Below are 25,489 nucleotides of genomic sequence, written 5' to 3'. Positions count from 1 at the left end.
AGAGAGACACCAAACAAAGAATTTTGTTCATTACATCAACAGAATCGTATTACACATTCACAGTCCCATGTCATGTGTATATTGAATTAAATGTTTTGAAGCTTATATGTAAACCATTCAAGTGGATCGAGAAAAGAAATCCCTTCATTTGACCAACCATTTTTTTCGTATTTGATATTGCTAGGAATCAAAAACATGCATTGAGTTGTGTTCGTGTTCGCTTCATCGCTTCACCTGCAGTGCAATATGTATAAAAGTATATTCATCTACTCAACGTGTAACAGATGATAATGTAAATCTTATAAAGTATTAATGTTACATCACTGCACAAGCAATATTTCCTACCGATGAAGATGTTTATTTCACCCAAAAGTCGTTATACCAGATTGTACCCGGGGCTATCAAACCAGACATCCCTCACGATGTTCAACCACGACATTCCTCCTCTTGAACCTCGTATCTGACGTTATGTATTATTATTGTCATAATGTTAGTGATGCATGGAGGAACATTTACTGTGGTACAGCAGGGTATGGCGTATGGGTTTCGAAGCACATCTCTCATCAAGAATGAATTTGCGTAGAGCTTATTACAATGAAAAGTGTGCCATTTCCATGTCGTTTGCGCTAGGGTGTGTGTGGTATATTGATATTGGGTCGCGTGATAACCTTTCAGCTAAATGGACCGTGTACAAAAATGAAATCATCGCTACGAACTGTTTCCAGTGTTAGATTCCCATTTGACAAACATACAATTTTATGTCAGCTGTCTTCAAATCATTATACTATTGTGATAGATTATGACGCCATCAATATATAGATGAAATACATACCTAATCAAAACTGTCCATAAATACTATCATGTTTGCAGCGGTAAAAAGCCAGGTATAATATAAAGTTCGTCAGGAAGTCTACATTCCGAATTGTGAGCATTACCTTCGACGCTACTTGCCCATTGTCAACATAATGAAGGTGTAATGTTCTTCCGAAATTGCAGGTGAAAATCAGACCATTAATCATGATTGCTTTCCGAATGACGGGTGCAGCCTAGCCCCAACCGAGATGCCCTTCCCAGGATTGAACCGGGTCTCCCAATTACCAACTTGTAATTGAAACCAGGAGCTCAACTGTGAGGCTGCTATAGAGACATCCATACAATATGATGATAAAACAGATTCATTTACAAGTACGAGGGTAGCTAGTTGTGTATACACAGAAAAAAATACTACCAATTTTGTCGTGTCTATGCGGTTGTTTTTTTCCTCATTTTGGCGGCATTGGAGTCAGATTGATATTTAAAACCCACGAAAACCTATCAAGCCATTTCGACCACTTACTAGGTTGTACATGTAAGACATAATGGCTTTTTATGTCGGAAGGGTAAACTTTTCTGTGGGTATGGACACACCAAACAGCTATTATGGCCAGTGTCTCCAGAAACATGGCGAGAAAACGATTAATGGGTTAATGGAGTTTGAAGAACCTATAATGTCTCTCTGTAGACAATGTAGTTTGGTCCTGATTTTGGGTTGTGTGATCGCACAAATTCACACAGATCAGTCAAATTAAATGGCATGAGTTGGTGCATGGCAATGGTCTTGGCAAATATCAATAGGACCATGGTCAGTCTGCGATAGAGTTGAAGCTGTGTAAAATCGAAATAAATGATAACTACAGCCAGAACATGTCTACATACTGGGTACACTGATGCGGCGGCGTTTCAGGCCCATTAACCTCATTGTCGACCACTTTACTGAAGATGCAGGGCATCCCGATTGCTTTGTACACAGGTCTGATAGGCCTTTCAGTATTGATTGAAATCCAACGTTACTCAGCTGGGCAAACTGCGTCCTTCAACATGATGCTGAGAAGATTTCTAATTAATGTCGTACCATGGGACTGCCTTGTGGGATGGAAATTCTTCTCTACCAAACTCCCCTTAGACGCAAACGGTTGTCCCGAGACTTACCAATAGTTATTGGTCCGCGGAAGAAGCGCCGTATGTGATGCGTGTTATTGGTGATGTGTGTTATTGGTAACCAAGCGTAATGATGTAAATGGGAAACTTTGTACTGTAGGAAATAAGGTAATTAGGTTTAATCACTGCCTGGGCATGTTGGTCATGCCCACAGAGATGCGAAGTTCGGTGCTAATTATAAGCCTGGTAATCTAGAATTACTCAGCATTACAGACATCTATTCCTTTTTGCAATATGCTAGAATGGTGGCATCACTTGCACTATTGATGTCAAAAACGTCTCTCATTTGGCATGGAATGAAATGGTTTTGTCGATATCTGTCCCTGAAGAAGATATGTTACATATATGGCAGGGAGCAAAACGGAACCTGGCGTGTATGTACATAGAATGGTACCATTCATCTTCCTGATGGAATCTCCAAATAAAGACAACGAAGACCTCTCACCACGCTACGTTTCCAATCAAATAGAAGGTCTGGGAGCACAGAGGAACGATAAATTTAAGCTGACATCAGAGATGTTGTAGGCCAGGTGGTTGCCCTAGTTTAGTGGGGAGACCTGATGAGATTATTCGTTGTTCTGTCGTTTCGGCGCCAAAATGCAGTCAGTCACGAAAATGAAATGAGAAAAGGGTAGCACACGGGGCATTAGGTTAGTCCAACTGAAAAGGAAATCGTTAATACATAGACGAAAACGACGATAATGGTGAAGAGAGTGAACAGATTTAGGTCACTGATCTGTAAAGTTAAATTAGATGTGTTACCTTTCACATTGCGGGTAATTGTTTAAGCCAAACAATTCTGTGTAACATACGTATGAGATTTTACCATCTGGTCGCTTTCAACGTCACCAAACAGTGAATAACCACTCGCATTACCAACGCACGGACAATACTTAAAATGTCTTACGGATAAGTCCTTAGGATGTGTTGTATAAACACAGTAAAATCATAGATGCGTCGAGGCTAACTATCTGAGACAAAAGAAAGAGATTATAAATAAATTCTGACAAGCTGCGTGTGAATAGATGGCTAATATGCCATGATGAATGCATGCACTGCAACCGTCCCTTCAGCATAGTTGCCAATCTAGTCAACAAATTCCCATTGGTATCTAGCGCCACTTTACATTTATGTGATTTATAAGACGCCATGACGAAAAACGTGATCGATGTTCCGTTTTCATTTTCTTGCAGACTGCCGACTAAATAGAACAATGTGCTGTAATAAACTATACAAACTAAGAAAACAAACGAACTTCACAGACGAAGACGTACCCAGCCGGTAACTGGAAAAATGGCACTGAGATTTATAAGTTGGACCTGACATGTTCCTTCGATGCCGTCTAGATTGCTTTGACACCGCGTGTACATGTAAACTACAGGATCACGATGAGTCAGAAGACAATGCAAAACGTCCCAGCTAAAGGTGCCATTTACTTCGTCTGTGTTTCTCTTTCTCTTAGGTCCTCCGGTTGAAGTTGTTTGCAGTATTTACATCGACAGTTTAGGGGCCTTCTCTGAGAAAACAATGGTAAGGATGTTACCCGAATTCTCAAGTTAGATATCTTGCTCGCATAATCACTGACAACTAATTCAGAAACTAAGTATTGCCTACTCTGGGCATCTGTTGGCCCTCTTCATGTATCTTTTGTTTCATGGCTTAGGCCATACTAATCCGATTACATGGATGACATCATCTGGACACTGCAAAATTTCTGCGAGCGTGCGAAAAAAAATAGATTTTACATTCACTACAAACTCTAAGTGGTCAGGAATGTTCTAAAAATAACTGAACGTACAGAACAAGGTATAACATACGATAGATTCTTTGTTTTTGTTCTTTCACCTTTGAAAAACTTGAAAAATATATTTTGCGCAAGGAGTAAGTTAACGACAAAATCAGAATGTTTCACAATAGCAAAAGATGTCATTGCATAACATTAATATCTGTTTTTTTTCTATTTATGGCATATATTTGGTCATTTTGTAGCTCCTTTATTCGATTTGCAGTATGGTTGCAAATCTATTTTTTGGAAACGGGCGAAAATTGATGCGCACGCGGATGTCATCCTTAAAATAGTGTCAGAGTGGTCTTAGCGTATACTATCGTATGTTATGGCTTCCCTAAAATCGAAAAAATACGAAAATGATATTTGTTAGAAGGACACATAAACTGTCTTTAAACATATGACAATTTGTCGAACGTCCATGATCAGAACCTTGTGAAAATGAACATTTTTTGAAGTCTGAAATCCATTCATGTCAGCTTATCCTGCAACTTCACTTGTACAAAAGCGAGTGACAATCAAAGAGCTGCTAATGAAAGCTAATTGTAACACGACTTGATGTCAGGCTACATTGAGTCTGTTTCAATGTCTGAAATGAGTTCTTTCTTGTGAGTCCAGGACTTCGACTTGAGCCTTATACTGGGGTGCCAGTGGAGAGACGGGCGGCTGGCTAACATAACGTCAGAACACGTGGCGATACCCGAGGGAATGGAGATCTGGAAGCCCGCGATAGACGTCGTGGCGAAGGAGAGCACACCTTACACCTCTGCTCTCAGTGTGTCCGGCGAAGGAAATGTGCTAATGATGCAATGGTACAGATAACTACAACGTCTTCTATTTGAATGTCCTTATAATGTTACAGAGTTGCTACACTTCTTACGTATACATGGTCATGCTGATCTATGTTAAGAAATTGGAGAAGCTGGTCCATTGAGCCAACTGTCTTATCATATATGGATTGTTTGTAAACATATTGACACATTCACATGCTATTGACATTAGTAGGGCGTCTAGAAATCACACTCTGTAACAACAGAACTTGTCCAAGGTTTTCAATCTCGCGTTTTATGGATCAAAGCTCTTCTGAAAGGGCAACGTTTGAAACCATTGTTCGATAGCCAAGGCCACTCCTGCAACGTGGCTCTAACGCAAAATCAATGCAATGATGTTACCGTACCACGCGACCACTCTTTCAATGCCCTTTGACTTACTGTGTGCATGTCGAGGATAGGACTTACAGACATACAACTTTTATCGTATTAGTGCGGGTTCGTCTGGAGTTCAGTTTGGCAATGCAGTTTGCTTCAGACAGTAATGCTGAGGAACCGAGCATATCTATGCAGTAAATCGTATTAAGCCTACGAATAATTGCCGGGCATCATCGGTTATTATCTAGGTTTAGTTTTTGGTGTGTCTTTAAGAACCTCTGGATGGATTACGATGATGTTCGGTATGTGGGTAGGTCTTGGAAAGACTGCAGCAAAACTTCTGGTTTTGTATCAATTGTGGCTGGCATACAATGGTCTCGTTGGCTCAGATTCTTTGCGTCATGTGCATTCATTTTTGCCACAGGTTCACGATAAAAGCAACCTGCTTGATGCAGCTTCACGCTTACCCATTGGATCATCAAAAATGCAGCCTGCTCATTCAAAACCGTAAGTACATCGTTTTGTCACACGCTAGAGAGAAGACGCACGCTGCAACAGTCAAGTGCACTTCCCATGCTCTTTCATTATAGCATGCTTTAGAGGGTATCAATACTAGGACTAGCCCGCATTGATTGGCAAAAGACTAATGCTGAAAACAAGATTAGTTGCGAAATTACTTTGGCACCTGTAACGTCTGCAGCCCATGAAGGTGACCTGCGCTAGGTAACAAAGGACAGCTTCCGGTCTATAGCGGAGTGGAAAGAGGTGCTTTGAAACATTTGGGCAAGATGGTCGTATAACATGTATAGCGAGTAGCTGGCGAGAAAGCGCCGCCATCTTGGTTAAACATATCACTGTATTCCACTTCACATACCCCGAATCTGTCTGAGATTTGAGATAGACATTCTCGTTGGGTAAAGATCTATTTTCACAAACGTTCCTTTTAACTTTGCACAGGTCTTGACTACGTGTCATACATACCGTTAATCAAGGGAAGTAGTATGCTGAATAATAGCCTAGACTAAGTAGGTAATACTTATTGGGAGCCCGTCCTTCGGTCTTGAACATGACCAAGGATTCATAATTGAAGAACCGTTGTATGTCTGCTCTGATGGGTTTGGAGGAGCTAATGAGGCTTACCCCGACCAAACACACTTCCACATTGCGGGCACGTGCGGTAGCCGCAGCACTAATTGTACTGGGATGTCTAATTCTGTGAAGTGTGCTCTTATCGTTATGGACAGGACGCCCCCTGGAGTCCCTTAAAGCTGCTTGTAGGCATTCTTTAAATCTTTTATTTTTGGATTCCAATAACATACTTTCCCTGACAGAGTTTGCCTTAGGGGGTCGGTTTGAGGTCCAGCATACGACAAACAAATTATCAGCCTAATTGCGATTTGACAAAGGTGTGAGGTTGTGGAATAGCATAAATAATTCCTATAGTTTTTGTGTCAAAGATTTAGTTTGAAATTAAAGTGGATAGTCATTGTGAAGTTTTTACACATGTCTTAACAGATTTAGTATTGATGAAAATACAATTGAATAAAAGCAATTAATTTTGTGTATGGATTTCAGTAATTGTAGATAATATTTCTTTCATATACACATGTATTCAGCAAGTTCATGATTATAGCCCCAATGGATTTGACCACACAAGGTCATCTTTGTCATCATTTCTCCCCCGATGAAAACAGCAATTATTTAAGATTACTTTGCCATATTTATGAGTATCGATAACGATGAGCTCAATATTAGATATGCGACTTCGACCGAAGGGTCCTTGAATTATCGAGATTAAAGCTCTCATTTAGCAAACTGATTCCTATTAAATTGACTACATAATGTCATCAGCGACATTGTTCCTGGACATGTAATTTCCTGTGCATGGAACCTCCCTGCACATTGTAGCCATCGATCTTGACACAATTATGCAGTTACTCACTGGCAAAACGACGGGCAGATCATACAATTTCCTGACCTCTCATTCAGATGTTGTTTTTCCCTAATATATAGCGAGCTCAAGACTCCAATAAGGACAAACCACTTTACCATGATGCCTAGACCCGGCATTCATTGCAATTGAGAAAAACTACTAAAGGTCGACTATGATGAGTTGCTTTGCTATTCAGTTAACAATGGACCAATAGAATACAATTGCAAACGTGTTATTCTTCAGATGTAATAGTCTATCACTATTTAGTTTCTTTTCCTTTTTATCAGGTGGAGGAGTGAAGATTGTGTGGGGCTGGGAGACCTTCTGGTTTCCAGGGGACACGCCCGTAGTAACGCGAACATCCGGCTTACACTCACAACTGTCCCTGGAAACGGTAGAATCCTTCGCCTACGTCAATTCACTACTTTATCCTGGTAAGTTTGTTTGAATACATCAAGAATTGTGTAGCTTGAACTGATATGTCTGCCTGCTTCTATCATATATTAGATATTAGGTCATATTTCCGTGCTGTGATTTTGTGACAGATGGTGCTATGCCATTCGATACAATGCTCAACACACACCTTGACCCAACAGAGATTACAGGAGGGTAACTGCTGCACTAAACAACAGACGTAATCGTTGCATTCTTTGTCCGAGTAAATGTCCTGCCATGGATGACATACACGTCGACGCCAACACAAAATACCAAACTGTAATCTGCCTCTATGTCATAGAGTAGCCATTGTTCGCATTGTATATGGTCAGCATAGATCAGTGCAGTTTTCTACCGGACAAAACCTCACATAATCATCATTTTTTCCATTCCAGAGCTGATCTGTGTGTACCAGGGGGTCACCTGTGATTATCGGGAGTCAGAGAATTGCCTCCGAGCCCAGTGTACCAGTGTAGAAAAGATCACCACGGAACAGTGTCGGACGTGTAACTATTTTGGCGGGAAGTGCCAGAACGGCACAGACGAGTTGGCTGTCAGAAAACCCGAAGATTGTGTCTTTGGCCTCCTCATGGGTATTTTTTCATTTCTTTTAGATTATTGATAGCTACATGTACATTGTAGGTAATTCTACTTAGCCTGACCAAACATCGGCCCAATAGTCATACCCTCCGTTGTGGAGAGCAACCTCCACCAGCAGCACTGGTCAACGAACGAGAAATTGTGTTATAAACAGTGTTTATACAGTACAGACAGGGCTCAATGACATGGTAATCATATTTTAAGTTCAGTACCGCACTATAACGGTTTCATACAAAAGTTTAGTTGAGACACACATTGACGATCCCGCTGTCAATGTCGACTTCCACTGCGACCTAGCTCGCTGGAATCTAAATTTGATTTGTGCAACCCTTTACTTTATAATCATTGGAATATCATGAAAAATGTAAAAGTATGACGGAAGAGACAACAAAACACACAAAGCGTAAAAAATAGAAATATTGTTTCTTATTTATAAGATTCATTTTGAGCTCGGTGAAACTTTAGGTCACAGTGCACTCACAGCAAGGTCGCCGCCCTAGAGGGTATGAACAAGATGATGATAAACGGTAAAAATGAAACGTTTGTCCGTGCCTGCAGTGGCAGATGGTGACCTGGTGTTCACCACGGCGGAGCTAAGGTTTAGCTTGAGGCGGCGCCTGTCGTACCACATGCTGCAGATCTACATCCCGTCCATCAGCATCGTGGCCATGTCCTGGGTCTCCTTCTGGATCAACATCGAGTCTTCACCGGCCAGAACCGCGCTGGGAGTCACCACTGTTCTCACCATGATCACACAGGTGGACAAAACAAAATACATTATTTTCTTGTACATACCACAGCGATTTCTGAACAAATTGAAAACGAAAACACGATTAAATCAACGCCAGATGGACATGGAGTAGTAAATGAGTTTAGAAAACATTTGGTACTTCAGTACATGAAAGAAACAGTTATTCAAACACAGCAAGTTTCCAACTAGAACTAATATCTTCTCCTTGTCCCAGGTCACACCCCATTCAACATGTAAGGGCCCTTTGAGACTTTTAGGCAATACATTTTGATAGGTATCTTGACCTAACATTACCAACACTACATGGAGGCCAATTTGATATAGGAGACATTATATGGGTTCCAAGTAGACATTCGTGCTGGAAAACAAATTAGTCCCTCACTGTGTTTTGTCTTCTTTTCAGAGCGGCAGACCGATTCCAATGCCCGAGGTATCATATGTGCGTGCCGTGGACGTCTGGTTATTAGTGTGCCAACTCTTCGTGTTCCTCGCACTGATAGAATACGCCGCCGTCAACTACATATCAAGAACACTGAAAGTAAGTCACGCACATCTAAGTGCTGGTGTCCGAATCATTGCTCCAAGGCCATGATGTTATCTCAAGTCCACATTATTGGAAGGCTGGGGTCAGCAATGTTCCTTGGACGCAATAACTTTTTACCGTCGGCATTTTCCAAAGGTCATAATTTCATGTAACATATGAATGCGACATTTTGTTTGTTTCAAAGGAATAAAGCCTCCTTATGAGAAATCTTGGGAAAAGTTCGCGGCCTCACCCGGAAAAAAGGGGCATTCCTTATATCTTGGTGCGTGACTGCAAACGATAAAGCCTTCTCTAATGTCCACCAAAACTCAAATCATCGTGGTCGTTTCCTTGCAGGTGACAGCCTTTCGAAAATCAATATCAACGTTAGGTTAGATAAAGGGAAAACCATGGGCAATTGAGCTTTCCGGTTGAGTTGCAGTTCCAATGGGAGTCCTTACATCTTCACAAACTATTTGCAGACTTCATGGCGTGTGGAGTACTAAAACACTACACAGCTATAATCAAAGTTCTAGCTCATCCTATATCCTTGTTTTTCTCACCTCTTACCCACTGATTTTTATGGGGACGTCGCCTGCAAAAATGAATGATCATTCAGAGCCATGTATCTCCGGGTGAGGGCCACAACTTTTTAGTCACAAAGATGTTGCAAATAGCCTGTTTCTTTACGACAGGTGATGTACGAACTGTTGGCCTGCTTCTGCAAGGTCATGCGAATCTCCCGTTACATACAACCTTCAACGTCACAGCTGGAATGTATTCACCATTTATCATGAGCCAACCAATCCCGGTTCTAAAAACGATCTAACAGTTAGCTTATTCTATATATACTTTCCTGTACATGTTTGTTACATATTTGTTGAGTCAGAGGTAGACAACCTGTAAACCCTTCGAAACATGAATGTACAATGGAGGTCTTTCATTCTTTCTAATTCTCCAGGAAGCTTACGCTAGTACCCAACTCGTGTGGAATAATTCCTGACGCATGAGAAGCTCATTAGCATGTTAATTGACAACATACTTAGAATTTATTGAAGAAACAGCTGTTGCATGACAGCAAATATCTATACAGAGGAAAGACAGGCAGCGAATATGGCATGTTTGAAATGAACCCAGCAACTGGTCATTGGGCACGTTTCACTGATTGACTACTGCTGGCACATTCATTGATTCCTGATCGTATTCAGAACCATTAAAGTCATACAGCAGCAAGGCATGCCTTCAGATATGTTCATTCTCCCTCGCATGAGCCTAATGTTATCGGCTGTCAGATACCATGAGTCTTGTTACTCCTTTTCGCCGATAGCGCATCGCACAAAGTCGTTGCCGGAACCACAAACCTACATAATAAGCTGTGAAAATCCGAACGCAGCCAGATATAAACGTCTGACAATTTCCTTTGAGATGATGCCCCTGCTACGTCTCAATTGCTTTCTTAACTCTAGGAAGCACCTGTGGGATCTTTAAAGCTTTCAACGCGGAGCGCAGATCAGTTCCCTGAGAGGATAGGCACTAAAAGTATTCTTATATCTACAGATTTATTTGAACGGCTCTGATCAGAAACGAAGGCTAAAATCGATGCCATCTTTTAGACCGCACAGGCGCCTAAAAATGCTCCATCTGACTTGACTATTGTCCGAGGGGCAAGTATCTCATGTACGTTCAATGAGAAAATACAAAATCTATAAAAAGACAAATCACTATTTCTATTGCAAGTAATTGTATATGGTGCCGGGCTCCTAGCACATTATAAGCTTTCCGTTGTCCGCTTTGACCCCAATTCATCAACACCTTTTCAATTATGGAACGTTTGTTAAGTCCAAGTCAATACCTTCGCTTTCTTCAATTTCCACAAAGAGAACTGGAGAATTTACACGTTGTGATCTATCTGCGTTGAAGTCGTTGGCGGGCGTGGACCACTTCATATATAAAACGATATGATGATAAACGCTCAAAGCTGTTCAACCTTCTTTCCGCTTGCTCAACAGAACTGCTACATTACATTCTATAGATAAATTCAGATACATTCTAGAAAGAGACAACCCTTACTGTGCACAGATAGGTAAATATATAAAAAATGTTTAGATCTTAGAGCTAGTAGTGTAAGTGATAGGTTAAACTCGACATGTTAAAGTATTCATATACGTAGTTTGATCATTTTGTATCCCATTGTTTGTTGTTTGCATGCATAGTTGTAGAAGACCTTACGAAAGTCGCTGTACGTTTGTTGTGTCAATAAAGATTTCATGTATAAACATTGTTTAGAAGGGAGAGGGTAACAAGATCTTACTTATCACGATTCGGTTCGCAACCAATTATTTAGCATCCCTCCAGGCAATGTAACCAAGGCACCGTTGTCGCGGATTAAAATAACAACCTCGCTGTCGACAATATTGGCTGCCAGTGTTCCAATTTTGAAAAACGAGGACACGCCTCTGGGGAATTGGGCCGTATATTGGACCAGGGCTCAGACTCCCTTGGAATCAGCTCCACCACGTTAGCCCTACCCTGCCTTTAATTACTTCTTTTAGCGTGTTCTTGGAAAAAACTAATAAAATCGCACACCCGTGACAAAACATGTTTGAAACCTCTTAGCATTAAATTGCACTGACCTCATAACTAGAGGTTATGAATTTCATTTAATTTTACTACTTCTGCTATACCTTTTTAAATTTTACAGGTGCAAAGGTGGGGTAAGGTTTTATGATGGGGGCAGATGAATACCAGGCGGCCATAGGTTTCTCAAATTGGTGGAACGTCACATAACCATTCGCCAACTAGCCCAATATGTCAAAATCAATGTGGAGTCCTTGAAAAACATCAATCATCCATGACCATATGCACATGTTGAATCTCTTTTGGTCTAGCGGTCGGTCTTTCAAAATTGAAACCTGCTGACCGCATTTCATTCAACCGACACCATTGTCGCACCTTCCTCCACCTTGACACCTTTAAGAGAAACTAGGAAGACTTCCGGGCTGCAAATTACCATGTGGCGTATAGAGAGAGACGAGCAGAGAGAGAGAGAGAGAGAGACAGACAAATAGACAGAGAGATATAGATATAGATATATAGACTTTATTCATTTCAGATTGCATCCACCTACTATAAATCAAAGCAGGTCAGGGGAAAGTTTTACTGGACCGACATCCCATCTGAGGCAAAAGCTTTATTGTAGTATTGAGACACCGAAATGTGTAATAATAAGAGTCCGTTGATAGATTTGTCAGGTTGGTAGGCCATGGGATAATAGAATCAGAGTTGACTACATGTTGCTAATGCGTTATGATGGTTTAGATCTTTAAATCAAAGTACGTCATCAAGTGTAACGAGTTATCAGTGGTATGTCATGAGCATTATAAATAGGGAAATGCAATAATGTAAGGCAGTTATGCGTTTACCATACTACCATATGGAAGGGATTAATTCATGCGAGTGAAGACTATGATTCAAAGGCTGCAGGTAGAATTGAGAAGGTGATTAATGTTACCGGAGACCAAAAACAGGAAGTAATAAAGTCCTAATTCTGTCATTCTTACTTAACAAGTGAAGACAAGGAAGGACAGAAGTCAAGTCCAAATATTAGTCACAGCATTTTGAATGTCAACCAAATAAATACGTGCCAATGCCACCTAATCTATCAGCCACTCCAGCGCGTCCAGTTTGTTTCGAGGACGGTTTGCCTGGATGTCTTCCATCAAAGCAGTCGTTAGACCGGTCCCATAGTTCGACCCCAATATAACATGTCATAGCCGCGGCTCTCCATGAAAACGTGGCGTGTCCGGTTCTTCAGTCACTGTACTCGACGGTGTGTTTGGGGCCGGGCCAAAAGTGGGGAACTGTAGTCTTGGTCCCTGTAACTCTTTCTGCATAGCCAGTATAATTGCTCTTCAGCATAGCACACCAGCTTCGCAGGCAGGCAAGCGGCAGCAGCTGCTTATATTGCACTTACATACTGGCACACCTAATTCTAGCTGCTGGGAGGCCCCCAAGATACTTGGTGGCAACGAGTTCCACTCTACGATAGCTATGGGAAAAAAAGTCACTCAGTCCTGGGTTGGTAACTGTGGTACTTGAAGGCATGATGATTTCTTGCTCTCAGGTAGTATAAGATACTTAGTCTTGGTAGTCGGTACTTAGTAGACAGTTTATTAGTCTCCTCACCATTACTTAACCGTCTTAAACTAAGGGATGTTCCTTTAACTTTACAGGAAGCCAAAGCCTTAAAACGCTACATCAGACCAGCGACGACGAAAAGGAATTCCAACGCCAATTCTCTTCCCACGAACTCGAACTCACACCCCGAGAACAATGCCGAGGACACAGTTCTAACAACAACCGGGGGAAGTAACGTGGCAGACACCATCGACCACATCTGTAGATGGGGATTCCCACTTGCATTTTTGTTGTTCAATATCATGTACTGGGTGACATACAATTATATTGTTCAGACATAAACACCTTTTCTCGGGTAAGCCAGAGAAAATGCCACTATGAGATTGGCCCCATGAATACATTTGCGTGGGCACAGTTGTGAAATTGAAGTGTAGTGTACACTTTATGCACAAAAAAGGACTAAATTTCATTTCATTTTCTGGTACAAGAAGTTTCGGCAATTAGATTAAAGTGAAAAAGACAAAGCAAAAAAGTTACTGGAAGGGAACACGTTAGAAAAACGACATCTGTCCGCTGATACCCGCCGTTTTTCAGCCGTGGCCACCTGAGCAAGGGAGCGATGCAAGAAAACTTCTTCATGTGATCTGCATTCAGTTCCACCGTATTCTCAAAACCTATTAATACAAATGGACTTATTGACACTGTCTGATATGATATACGGAGACAAATTTAAGACTTATTGCGGGAGCATTAGATATTAGTTTGGAAACGTCAAATAGCACTGATGGATTGAAGAGACTCGAACCATTTCGCTCCTGGTTCTACATGCGTGGAACTTGAAGAGACTATTCAGCACCAACGCGGCCTTGTGCAGAGATGAATTTTAAATCTAAATAGTATTTTAGAAAGCATGTTTGTAGGACAACATCGTTTCAGGCCCAGCGGTTGGCATGCGAACGTTACAACGGAACAATCGCAGCGACAAGATCTTCCGATGGAGGAGACGCTTCCATTAACGTTATCGTCTGTCGGCAGATGTTGGGGCGTTTTGCGTCGACAACTGAATGATGTTGCGAATCCCGCCACCGCTACTGGGACAGCGCTAGCTTGGAGAAGACCTTGCGATCAGGATCAGCAAGTGTTTGTACATATTGATTGCCAAACGTCCACATCCTGGAATAGACAGCAACACTTTACCCGTCTTACCGGCACGAAGAAGACTTAGAAGTCTCCTCACATGAGACTCCTCACTGCAAGCTTGCCCAAGGGAGGCATCACAACAAGATAGAGTGCTTTCAACAGGCGCGAAGATTTCTTTCATATTCGACTTGACTTGACTTTGTAGCACGAATTACCGAACTGGAAACTCTATGTGATGCCGAGGACAAGAATATCAAGGCAATTATTGATTTCTCTAATAATTCCTCTGGGTTGAGCAGGTTTAACTGTAGGTTATAAAGCTTATATCTGGCATTTGATCCGATCACCAAGACAGGCCTAACTTTGATTTGGAATGGATCAAAAGAAGTACAGACTTATGATTATTGATGGTTGCGTTTTGAAAGTCTTTTTAGAAGTCGCTTGACGAACTGATTCAGACTGGTTGGGACATGATCGGATTTTTTACAGGATAGATAATACACATTTCTGATGTTGACACATGTATGTTATTATAAGCGAGAATGTCGCCTGAACTACATACATGAGTTTTAGAGGACAGAGTAAGTAGGCTTTTTCTTCTAAGGACTTAGCCCATACAAATAAACGGAAAATATGATAACACACATCATTCATTGGCTAAGTAAGTATACCTGTCAATAATAAGGGTAGCTTGTGTTGGATTTGAGGTTAGCAACATTTTATTACATGATTCACTGACATATGTAGATTTAAACATTCAGGTGCGTTTTCGCCTGTCTCTTCTCCTAGATCCTATGAACCAAACTAGTTTGTATTACCGAAATGAAATTTTACCATCTGCTTTCTATTACAACTTGTTGATTTCTCTCCCATAACTATCTAGTATATCATCACAAAGGTGACTTTGTCGCATTTTAGATCTATAGATTGGTAGAATCTATGTACAACGGCAAATTGACTGTCCCCAGTGTTTTTGATACATCACAGAAATTCACACTACAACACTAGCTGCTTGTAAATTCACGGCTTATATCGATGACTCACTCATTATTTTAAGAAATAATCCTCTGAAACATGACGCTGCGAGATAGCTGTTTCGACCCCATGGCTAACAGAGCTTATCATCAAAGACTAAGCCGGTTTTGAAGAAGTTTCCATCCATTTGGAAATCAATTTGTCGCACATCATGATTTAGAATATCAAAGGATAATGTAGCTACGACGTCTACACACATGAGACCAACCGCTAGGGATTCGCTCACTTCAGGTATTTTGTAGTCCCAACAAATCGCTCCGTTAAACATTTATCACGGAATAACTAACGTTATAAATCAATGCAGGTATATCACCACAAGCTTCGACACATACTTCTGAAGTACTAATAGAAAAACGAATCTATTGTAAGTTTGTACACAAATAAACCATGTGTGACAGTTAATCTTTAGGCTTTGTTATAACTTCGCGAAAATTGCTTAATGGGGAAGCGAAAGTTTGAACTTCGCGATCGTTTTACTCGTTTATATCAGCTTAAGTCACTTTCTTTCCTGATTCCTACAGTGTCTGAGACCTTGTCTGCCTCTGGTCGCCTGCAGTCAATATCATTTCAGACTTAACCGCCACCTCTGCACACACCCGCGGTTCCTATTTCCCACTAGGTTCGGCCAGTTTCATTTCTTGGCTTTAAAACAAGCTATGAATTATATTTCACCATGTCCCGCCACGTTCATATCAGCTTTCATGGCAACACAATACCAGTGTTTCTATTAGCTTCAATCGGTGCAATAGAAGCAAAAACAGAAATTGATTCGGAATCGCAGATGGTAGTTTGAATTTGTTTCAGTATCACATAACGCTGACTAGAAATTGCTGGGTTGTGATATTGAATGAAAACCTGAGACAGCATTGGATATTCTATTCAATAGAGCCCGTTGGCATCCAAGTACGGCAGCCTAGGCAGTCTTGCGATTTTCAGCCTGAGGGAAAAAAAGGATAACATCATATAACCGTATCAATATTCATTCATCGCTAAGCATACTATGCTAACAGGTTTACACATGCAAATAGAGGACTGAGATATATCTTCGTGAAGTGAATACAGATAACATTGATTTACTGTAATTGTCCTAGACCTGATGACATCATCTTCGATATAGTCGTTCGCTTCTTATGCCAGGGTCATATTTCCAATCTTAGGCCTGGCCGGGCTGTCTTGGAGAACGGAAAGTATGATATAAAAGATGACAAAACACACCAAACGTATTACAAACAAGTATTTAAGAGCATAGCTTGCGCATATTTATTGATTTCTTAATTTCTAGTTTAGGCAAACAGCCCGGGCCCCAGTTGGTGAATGTGACCCCGATGACACCTATTTTATGGTAGTGTAAGCATACTGGACAACAACAACTGTTACAGTAAAGATCTATATAATATGAAACATACCCAATGTCCGTACAACTTAACAGTCATTTAAAAGCATGTTCAGGCTTCACATGGATTGGTCATTTGAACACCACATCCACAACGATAGCTATGTTACCCTCGAAGCTAATTTAGGCCGTACATACTTAGTGTTCATTTAGTAGTACGTAGTAAGTAGCACAGTCCACTTTCACTATCATCACTTTCATGTGTTCAGGCGGATGAATACATGGCACAGCTGCTGCAGTGTAATCACGATGAAAAGCACGACAGATATCTAGGCTGTACATGTGTGGTTGGGTTCCCATCTTGTTAATTGGTCCGGTGCCCAACCACTGAGCCTGGACCTGCACGAAGATGCCAGCACGATAGCTGAAATATCAACACAAAGTCTCCATAAAACTCCCGAGGGCCAAAATGGAAAGACCCTTCACATCAAGACGATGCGACGGGAACGAAACATTCATTCTCACCCTAAACGTACTAGTGGAAGGAATGAAATATAGTCGGCAAGACACTGAGTGTTTTAGGGGCTATACGAGCAACCTCCGTAGAGGAGCTCTGCAGAGTTCATCCATGGAGATAGCTCCTACAGCACCTTCTCCACAGTTCAACTTTTGCATTCTCAACTAAAAAATTACCTAAGCCACTGAAAGATTGTTTACTAGCGACGATCTTTGAACAATGTCGTTACAATAACATAACGGCTATACACGGTTACATGGCCTGTCTATGATAGAGATATGTGGCATGATATACTTTTTATTGCACCCAAATAAATATTACATCGAGACAAAGTCATGACATTGTTTTTGCCGTTCGAATGAATGACTCCGAGACTCCAACCTTGAAATGCCAAAGTGCGAATATTGATATTAGATAACATGAAATGAGGCATTAGCCGAAAGTAAACGGTCTCAGCTGAAGTATGGTTATGGTTTTGAAATACGATTTGATCGATTTTCGGTCGAGTTGCGCTTGACCTCTTTGAGGTTAGGATGATATGCACAAATCCTCCCCACAAAACTGCCGTGCAAACTTTAACATAAACCTGATCCAGCATTAAAAATTGATCAACGTTCCAAACGGTTAGGCGATAACATACGGTTTCGGCAGAAATCATCATGGTTATTTATCGAATGTGCATGACCTTCCCTCGAAGGTCTCTGCAGGTCATCAAGTTGTGACCTCGAATGCAAAGTTCCAAACGCACGTAGTCAAAGAGCATGACCTTTCTGTATAGCCCTAAAGGTGGTCCCATAACACTTTTGAACTTTTCTTCTAAAGCGACGCCTTTTAGAAACGGAATCACGCTGTGTAGTGCCACTAAGTTCTAATCAACCTCATCTCAATCAACATCACCGTGTCCTCTCAATCTCGGTCTTTCTATCAATAATGTCAGTCTAGTATTATATCCCGCACCGACTGCTTAGACGTCTAGAAAAATGAAAAAAAGTCGAAGGCAATGCGACAAAATGGAATCTGTACAGTAGAGTGATCAAGTAGGACATTGATGGATGCATGGGTAAACATTTCTAAGTTGTGAATAGATAGCCCTTCATTAAGATGTCATGCCTATTGTCTGTACGAGGCGTCAACATCAAAAGTCCGACATTTTTCGGTCCGACGCGAATTGTACTTAAGTTCCTTCGACCAACAGTTGTTATTGACTCGGCAGAGAATACATCTGTATCATTCAGCACATAATGAATAATAATAAGTTTTATTGCAAATTCATGCCCGTAGGCTAATTGCATGTTGACAGCAGTGTCGAAGTACAAATGTGAAGTAAAACAAAAGGTATACATGTAATACAAGATCATACTATATTGCTATTCTACAGTAAATTACAATAGATTACCCGTGACAACTAAATTGGGCGGCAACAATTCGTGTGCGGCTTCGGAACAGTACCGTTACCACCATTGTCCTCGGGGATTGTCTTGTGGTCTTTCGTCACCACATGATGCATCCCGATGCTTTGACAGATTTCAGCAGCCACTGCAAAACCGACCCGTATTGATCGAATCATGACAAAGCCATGGTTGTCAACCTATTCTAAACGTTTAAGATACGCGTTTGGCTTGGCACGATTTAATTTCGACTTCCACAACGGTCGATTTGTCATCTGTGAAGCTATATGAAGACGGTGTCACCACTGTCACAACATGTAATAGAAAGTTCCGAAAACTTTAGAGACATGCTTATGTATTGCAAAAATATTTTGTCTTCGTGACAGTAAAATTGCATGAAGCAAAATGATCAATTAGACACAGAATTACCTTTAGAACATGTGCGCAGTGTAGTGTAATATGATGTAAAGGGATTTGAATTGCCCTAGTTTCGCATTCTTTTGACGCTGGGACTGTATGAATATATGGCCGGTCGGTCAATATTCACTGTACCATTTTGAGGGATAAGCGCAATTGTACATGACAGTTGGCAGTGATAGGCATGGAGGATGATGATTCTACAGGAACCGAGGGGAACCATTTGTAAGTAATTCATGTGAAGTTATAAATGATTTGTGTTGTTAACTTCTGCACCGTGGGATGTATTAGTGATATACCAACAATCACCATCTTCCAACAGAAGTTAATTGCTGGCACGACTAGATCTTGACAAGGCCCATTACATCTATGTGTGTCAAAGGTCAGACGACACCTGCCCCTTGGTATACCCAAGGGGGTACTTGGTCTATTTCCCGCGCCGTTTTACTAACACACATGGGAAAATTATGACCTAGTCACTGAGCAAAGTTTGCTTCTATTTGACTTAGGTCAAATAGTGTCAAAGGTCAGACGGCATCTGACCCTTAGCATACACAAGAGGTTAATTAATTCTGATGTACAGTGTTACGCATTCATTTTTACTTGGTCTAATTTCCGTGCTATTTAGAAACACCTATGGGAAAACTGCGACCTAATTACTGAGTAAAGTTTACTTTTGTTTGACATATGACGTTGGATGTATGTAGAAGAGGGGGTGAGATAAGTCTTTGATGACGAAAATCTATGACTTTGACTTTGACTAGGTAGAAGAAGATCACATTGGCAAATGGTATCATGCAAAATTGCAGGCTATTCGTTTTTATTCAAATTGGTGTCATTGAAACGTTCTATACATAAAGTGGGGGAGATACATCAGACAGGAATGAACCATAAGAATTAAGATAGATTGAACTTCCCGTTACCTTTGACCTGCTATTCTCTAAGATAAGCAAAATGGAGTAACTGTTTCTCACAGGGTAACACAGGCAAGATTAAGAGAAAAAAAACAGACAGGACCTCTGTCCAGCACAGGCCTACCCACCTAAGCGTTAACGGTCCCACGTTGTATAAACACAGACGTTACAGTTCCAGAATTATTCAGCAATCTTTTCAACGAAATTCTGACTTTTAAAACATTCTACACCAACTGAACTTTCTACACCGACTGAGCATCCTACGCCGACTAGACAGTCCACATCAAATGAACACTCTACATCAACCTAAAACTCTACATCAACCAAAAATTCTACGTCAACTGAACATTCTACATCAATTGAACATGTTACATTAAATGAACATTCTACATCAACTGAAAATTAACATCAAATGAATTTTCCATATCAAATCAAGATTCCATATCAAATGAACAATATGAATCAGCTGAATATTTTACATCAACTGAACTTTCTGCATCAACTAAAGATTCTACATTAACCGAACATTCTACATCAACTGAACATCTTACATCAACTGAACTTGCAGAATGTTCACAGCTTCTCAACGTATAATTTCAGCAGGTTTGTAATCATATCTAGACTTTATATTCAAAATGCATAACTCTCAAACCGGTGACAGTGCAATGTAGCAAGGCTTTGCAATGAGGATAGTAGCAGTTACACACTGGTCTAACGTTATCCTTACGTTGATTATTCGCGTGGGATGGCGCACATGTCAAACGGCCAAGGCACATTGACGATACCGCCAAAGTCTCCCACCGTGGAAGGCACTGGAGCGCCCTCTGGCAGGTGGAATGTGAAACGCTGTATCAAGGAGACGAACAGCAGGAACACCTCCATCCTTGCCAGTTGCTCCCCCAGGCAAACCCGGTGGCCTAGAGACACAAAACGAAAAACAATATGTCATGGCATAAACAGTCATCAGTTATATCACGGGTCACCTTAGATAATGCAATGGACCATACTGATATAGTTGATTTCCCTGTAGTTTGGTAGATGTAGGTATATTGGGGTATATCTCAAGGCCAACGTTCATTTCAGTTCAGCTCAGTGTCTTTATCTAGACTCGATAGTTTGATTCCGCCACAGTGATCATTGACGCCATGACCTGTGGCCTCACGTGACACCGGCCATTCTGTAAGCACCACTCACGGCGGCGTGGTGTGGCTCCTAGCAACCCGGCACCCACCAGTGGTCTTTTCGCATGAAAGTTTCTCACCAAACCCATCCTGACTCCTTACATCCTTCAGTGCAGATAGTTTAACATGCATTAGATAGAAAGATGCTACACTGACCTATGGAAAACGGTATGTACGCTTCATGCTTGACGAAGTTACCGCTCTGATCCAGGAACCTGTCGGGGTTGAACTTGTCCGGCTCCGGGAACAGCTCAGGGTCCATGTGCACGGACCACAGGTTGAACTGAAACACATGACGTCATACAGTGGTGCTGTCATGGGATTTCGTTACTTATGTCTTAATCCTCCGTCTGCGCAACATTGTCTCTCTCTCCCCCTTTCTCTATCTGTGTATGTATGTAACGTTATGTATGTATGTATGTGTTTATGTTCGTTCATGCGTGCCTGTGTGAGTGCATGTGTGTGTGTGTGTGTGTGTGTGTGTGTGTGTGTGTGTGTGTGTGTGTGTGAGTGAGTGTGTGTGTGTGTCTGTGTGTGTGTGTGTGTGTGTGTTACTTTACTTTACATTATGATCAATCTTTTGATTTTCTGATCAATACCTAGTGATAGTTCATACAAAACTCTTACGGAAAGAGTGGCGTCCGCTGGGATGGTGTAGCCGTTGAGTGTCGTGTTCTTGGATGCCGCGTGGGGAACACTCAGGGGTAGGATGGTGTTGATTCGCTGGACTTCCGCTAGGGTCGCTGTTGTGTAGGGCATGCTGCTCCGATGATCATAGGATGGAGAGGCTTGACCCAGAACTGAGTCGATCTCCTGGTGAACCTGTGGCGGAATACATGGTGTCATTTTCTCAACTGTGCAACATATAGTGTGTTACTCACAGAAGACTATAAGTGATATAAAATAGTAGAATGTGTAGACACTTGCCTTTTCCTGAATGTCGGGGTATAAGGTCATATACAGCAAGGCCCAGCGAGTGGTAGTGGATGTGGTTTCCGTTCCGGCGATGAACAAGTCAAAAAGTAGCTGAGGGTAACAACATATAAAAGTTGTTTTCATTTACGTGCGGTCGTACTATCTAGAAGTAGAAGGCTTAACATATGATAAGTACATTTTGATCAACCCATCGTGATTTCTCAGATATTCAAACAAGACATATGCATCTTAGGCATCTTTGAACCCATGTTACACACAAGAAGAAGTTAAACCGACCTCTTGAAGCTCCATGTCGCTGAAGTGCGCCCGTGCCTGTTCGTCATGAGCCCGCTGTTGTTCAAGGAGGAAGGCGTCGATGAAGTCCCGGATGTCGTTTGGGTCAAAGGTCTCCCTGTGTTTTTCTATCTGTTCTCCACAGAACTCTTGAAGCCCTAAAGTGAGGCGGACTAGTTTGTCTTGCTCTGGTGATCCGAATGGAAGGCGCCGAAACACGGGATGTATGTTTGGAAGAATATCCCTGGATGGTTTGCCTTCAACGGCAGCGTTCAGAAGGCCAATCAGCCGCAAGAAGTCAGGGTCGCCATATTCAAACCGATTCCCGAAGGCAATGGAGCAAATGACATTAGAAACAGCGTTTGGCAACATTTCTTTGATGTCAAATGGTTGCCCATTTTTCGCCCCAACTTCTTGGACTAACTCGTTGGCTTCCTCTCGCATCTTACCCTCCATACTCCGCTTGCCGACGCCGAAGTCACGGAGGGTCATCAGGGCAAACTTACGCTGGTGTTTCCATTCTGGTCCGTAGGCGGCGAAAAGAACACCTGGAAAGAAAGAAAAAAATCCCTCGAACTTTCTTATTTCTCTTTACATACAGAGTTTATATAATAATACAGTCAAACCTGGTCCCACCAACCACTCAAGAGACTGAGCAAAGTGGTTGCTGAGGTCAGGTGGTTGCTCCAGACAGGTTGGTTGGTTTACCGGATGATTGCTACATTGTATTTATGGTTACCAATTACTTCGCTCTACAGTAAGACAGTTATTATAAAGCCCAGCTTGAAAGATAGATTGAGAGGAAAAGTTCATTGCTTAGTAGGAATGTGGCTGGTAAAACACCCTTAAGTCAGCTCGTTGGATGGTTATCATGCTTACGCCTGCAGAAATCTTTAATCTAAAATGGCTGCTGCTGGGCTAGGTGCCACTTGTCATTGTGGTAGCTGAGTGGGGTGTGAATGCCCCCTGGGGACTGCAAAAAAGTGATTTCTGGTTGGGTAAGCTTAGCAGAGGGTCTTAATTATGTAAAATTGGACGGAACTGCTTCAATGTGAAGTGACTGCAGGTGGTTGTCCGCGCCAGGTTTGACTAAAGAGCTAAAATCCACGGTATTTACCACATGTAAAACATATGTTACACAGAAAACTACATGTACCTCACCTTTAGTTGTAGTTGGGCCGGTAGTTCCATCTCCACGTAGTTCCGCTACTACCGGAAAGATTCTCCGACTGGAGAATTCGTCAGCTCTTTTGACCAGGGCGTTCCGGATGGTCTTGTAGCCGCTGACGACGATGTTTACATCCCGCCCAATCCACACAGTCATGACGTCACCGTACTGTTTGGACAGCTCTGTGAAGGTCGCAGGTACAAAGGCACACTGGAAGAACAAACATGACCGTACGGTTAACGTATGTATATTTTGAAAGGATTTGATGCGACTTTTTAAGCCACCATGGCCTCCCGACCATTCCCAACCATCCCCAGGCCCAGACCATGGTCGGGAGTAGGTTGGGAGCAAGGTCGGCTGTGATTGGCAGTCGTTCTGTGAAGTGCCGAATGTCTCACGATATTCCTTTGTAACTCATTGTCAACCGAGGCGACTACTACCTGAACGTTTGCCAACCACTGCACCTTCACACAACCGGCACGCAACTTGAACGCGAACTCACCTGCTGAAAAGTGGAAAATGTGTTGATGCTAACTTTGACCCCGATTTGACTTCTCGATGATGCTTACATGTACAACATAGGTAATCGGCCCCTATTCTAAAAATCACTAGGTATGTCTTTTTCAATTCGGAAGAGAGTTGACAGTCGGTCGGGAATCAGTCTGATCTGAAGGGAGTCGGCAGCCTGCGGCTACAGGTCGGGATGATTGGGAGTGATTGGAAGTAGGTTCGAAAGCATTCGGCCTCGGTTCGAAGTAAGCCATTCACTGACACGGTTGTCGCAAAGGATAGCCATGGCTTCAAACAGGTCAACAAACCAACCAACTTCCAACCAACCAACCAACCAACCAACCAACCAACCAACCAACCAACCAACCAACCACCAACCTTGTTTGGCCGGGTATTGTGGTATTGCGGAGTCCAGTCTTGTATCCTTTAGTCCGCTTTTAACGATCGCTACCCGTTGGCGGAGTAACGACCATGAGAGGCGGACTAAAGCTAACAAGACTGGACTCTAGGCTAGGGCAGTGCTCGTGGTAAGGTCGAAGGAAGGTCCTGAATGTGTGACAGTGGTTTAAGGCGCTGAAGCATACCTATGCTCCAAGTGATAACTTTCTAGCATCATTGTAGAATGTGCTATATGAATATGGCTAAACGATTTGCATATTCTAACTTTGCCATGCTCGCTGTATTTGCATTTGTATCAATACTACATACGAGCAGTCGAAGTATATTGAATAAAAAAACATTATGTCAAAACATTTATCTACTCCCAACACGACATTGTATGTCTTGAAGTAAAACCAATAGAACCGATAGCTAATGGTAAAACAGATAGGGAAATCGTTGTTTTCTCAGTGTTCACCTTAGCTAACATGGGGATGTTCCCGAGCAGCGGCCAGCCCCAGGGACCAGGCGGGAGGTTCTTGGGTCGCTGCAGGTACAGGTAAGTCAGCAGGCACGTACAGGCGGCCACGAGAAACGTCGGCACATCAACAAAGTAACGGACCATCGTCACAAGTTCCAATAAACTGGCCATTCTGGGCAAGTTTTGTACAGATGTTGTAGTGAAAAGTACAAGTTATTCTTACAGGTTGCTATGCTCAACTCTGGCGGTGATACCACTTAAGAGCAAACAGGGGGGTACCAACACACCTTAAAGAGGGGTTGTCGATAACAGGATGGTGTGAACAAGGCAAAGTCAGTTTTTTTGGCAAATCCATTGCCACTGATTACTGACAAACTGATCTTGACAGTTTCAAAGACTCAGTTATTGAATAGTCTTATATTGAGGTATGTCTAATTCCATGACATAAACACTTGAACTTCCCCTGCTGTTTTTCACAGATGGTAAGTTCGGAGGTGGAGGTCAAGGGTCTCCTAGTTGACCATAAGG

General features: G+C 41.9%; 2 protein-coding genes across 3 annotated transcripts in view; one reads left to right on the top strand and one right to left on the bottom strand.

Annotated features, from left to right (window-relative positions):
• The window catches only part of LOC136439009 (glycine receptor subunit alphaZ1-like), a 37,396-nt gene extending 21,529 nt beyond the window's left edge, over window positions 1-15,867 (top strand). For both annotated transcript variants that reach the window (XM_066434106.1, XM_066434104.1), the window contains 8 exons: window positions 3,440-3,507; window positions 4,382-4,575; window positions 5,336-5,418; window positions 7,132-7,278; window positions 7,675-7,872; window positions 8,438-8,637; window positions 9,034-9,168; window positions 13,386-15,867. In XM_066434106.1, the coding sequence (XP_066290203.1) occupies window positions 3,440-3,507; window positions 4,382-4,575; window positions 5,336-5,418; window positions 7,132-7,278; window positions 7,675-7,872; window positions 8,438-8,637; window positions 9,034-9,168; window positions 13,386-13,631 (1,271 nt within the window). In that variant the 3' untranslated portion in view covers window positions 13,632-15,867. The remainder of the gene's footprint in view (window positions 1-3,439; window positions 3,508-4,381; window positions 4,576-5,335; window positions 5,419-7,131; window positions 7,279-7,674; window positions 7,873-8,437; window positions 8,638-9,033; window positions 9,169-13,385) is intronic.
• A 4,046-nt stretch (window positions 15,868-19,913) lies between these two features.
• On the bottom strand, window positions 19,914-25,229 carry LOC136439008 (cytochrome P450 2U1-like). Its single transcript, XM_066434103.1, has 7 exons — window positions 24,959-25,229; window positions 23,586-23,802; window positions 22,428-22,972; window positions 22,143-22,241; window positions 21,843-22,037; window positions 21,372-21,498; window positions 19,914-20,951 (listed from the first exon to the last, which is right to left on the bottom strand). The coding sequence occupies exons 1-7, from the start codon at window positions 25,130-25,132 to the stop codon at window positions 20,767-20,769; spliced, it is 1,542 nt and encodes a 513-aa protein (XP_066290200.1). The 5' UTR covers window positions 25,133-25,229; the 3' UTR covers window positions 19,914-20,766.
• Window positions 25,230-25,489: the final 260 nt, after the last annotated feature.

The sequence above is a fragment of the Branchiostoma lanceolatum genome, chromosome 7 (assembly GCF_035083965.1).
Source record: "Branchiostoma lanceolatum isolate klBraLanc5 chromosome 7, klBraLanc5.hap2, whole genome shotgun sequence".
In the NCBI taxonomy this organism is placed as follows: domain Eukaryota; kingdom Metazoa; phylum Chordata; class Leptocardii; order Amphioxiformes; family Branchiostomatidae; genus Branchiostoma; species Branchiostoma lanceolatum.
Note: the sequence above shows the minus strand (reverse complement) of the source record. Positions and strands in the feature narration are given on the sequence as shown.

Coding starts and splice junctions, on each gene's coding strand:
- LOC136439008 (XM_066434103.1), bottom strand. CDS start 25,132: ATGGCCAGTTTATTGGAACTTGTGACGATGGTCCGTTACTTTGTTGAT. Junction 23,803..24,958: donor ACATCCCCATGTTAGCTAAG/GTGAACACTGAG, acceptor TTGTTCTTCCAG/TGTGCCTTTGTACCTGCGAC. Junction 20,952..21,371: donor GTACATACCGTTTTCCATAG/GTCAGTGTAGCA, acceptor TTGTGTCTCTAG/GCCACCGGGTTTGCCTGGGG.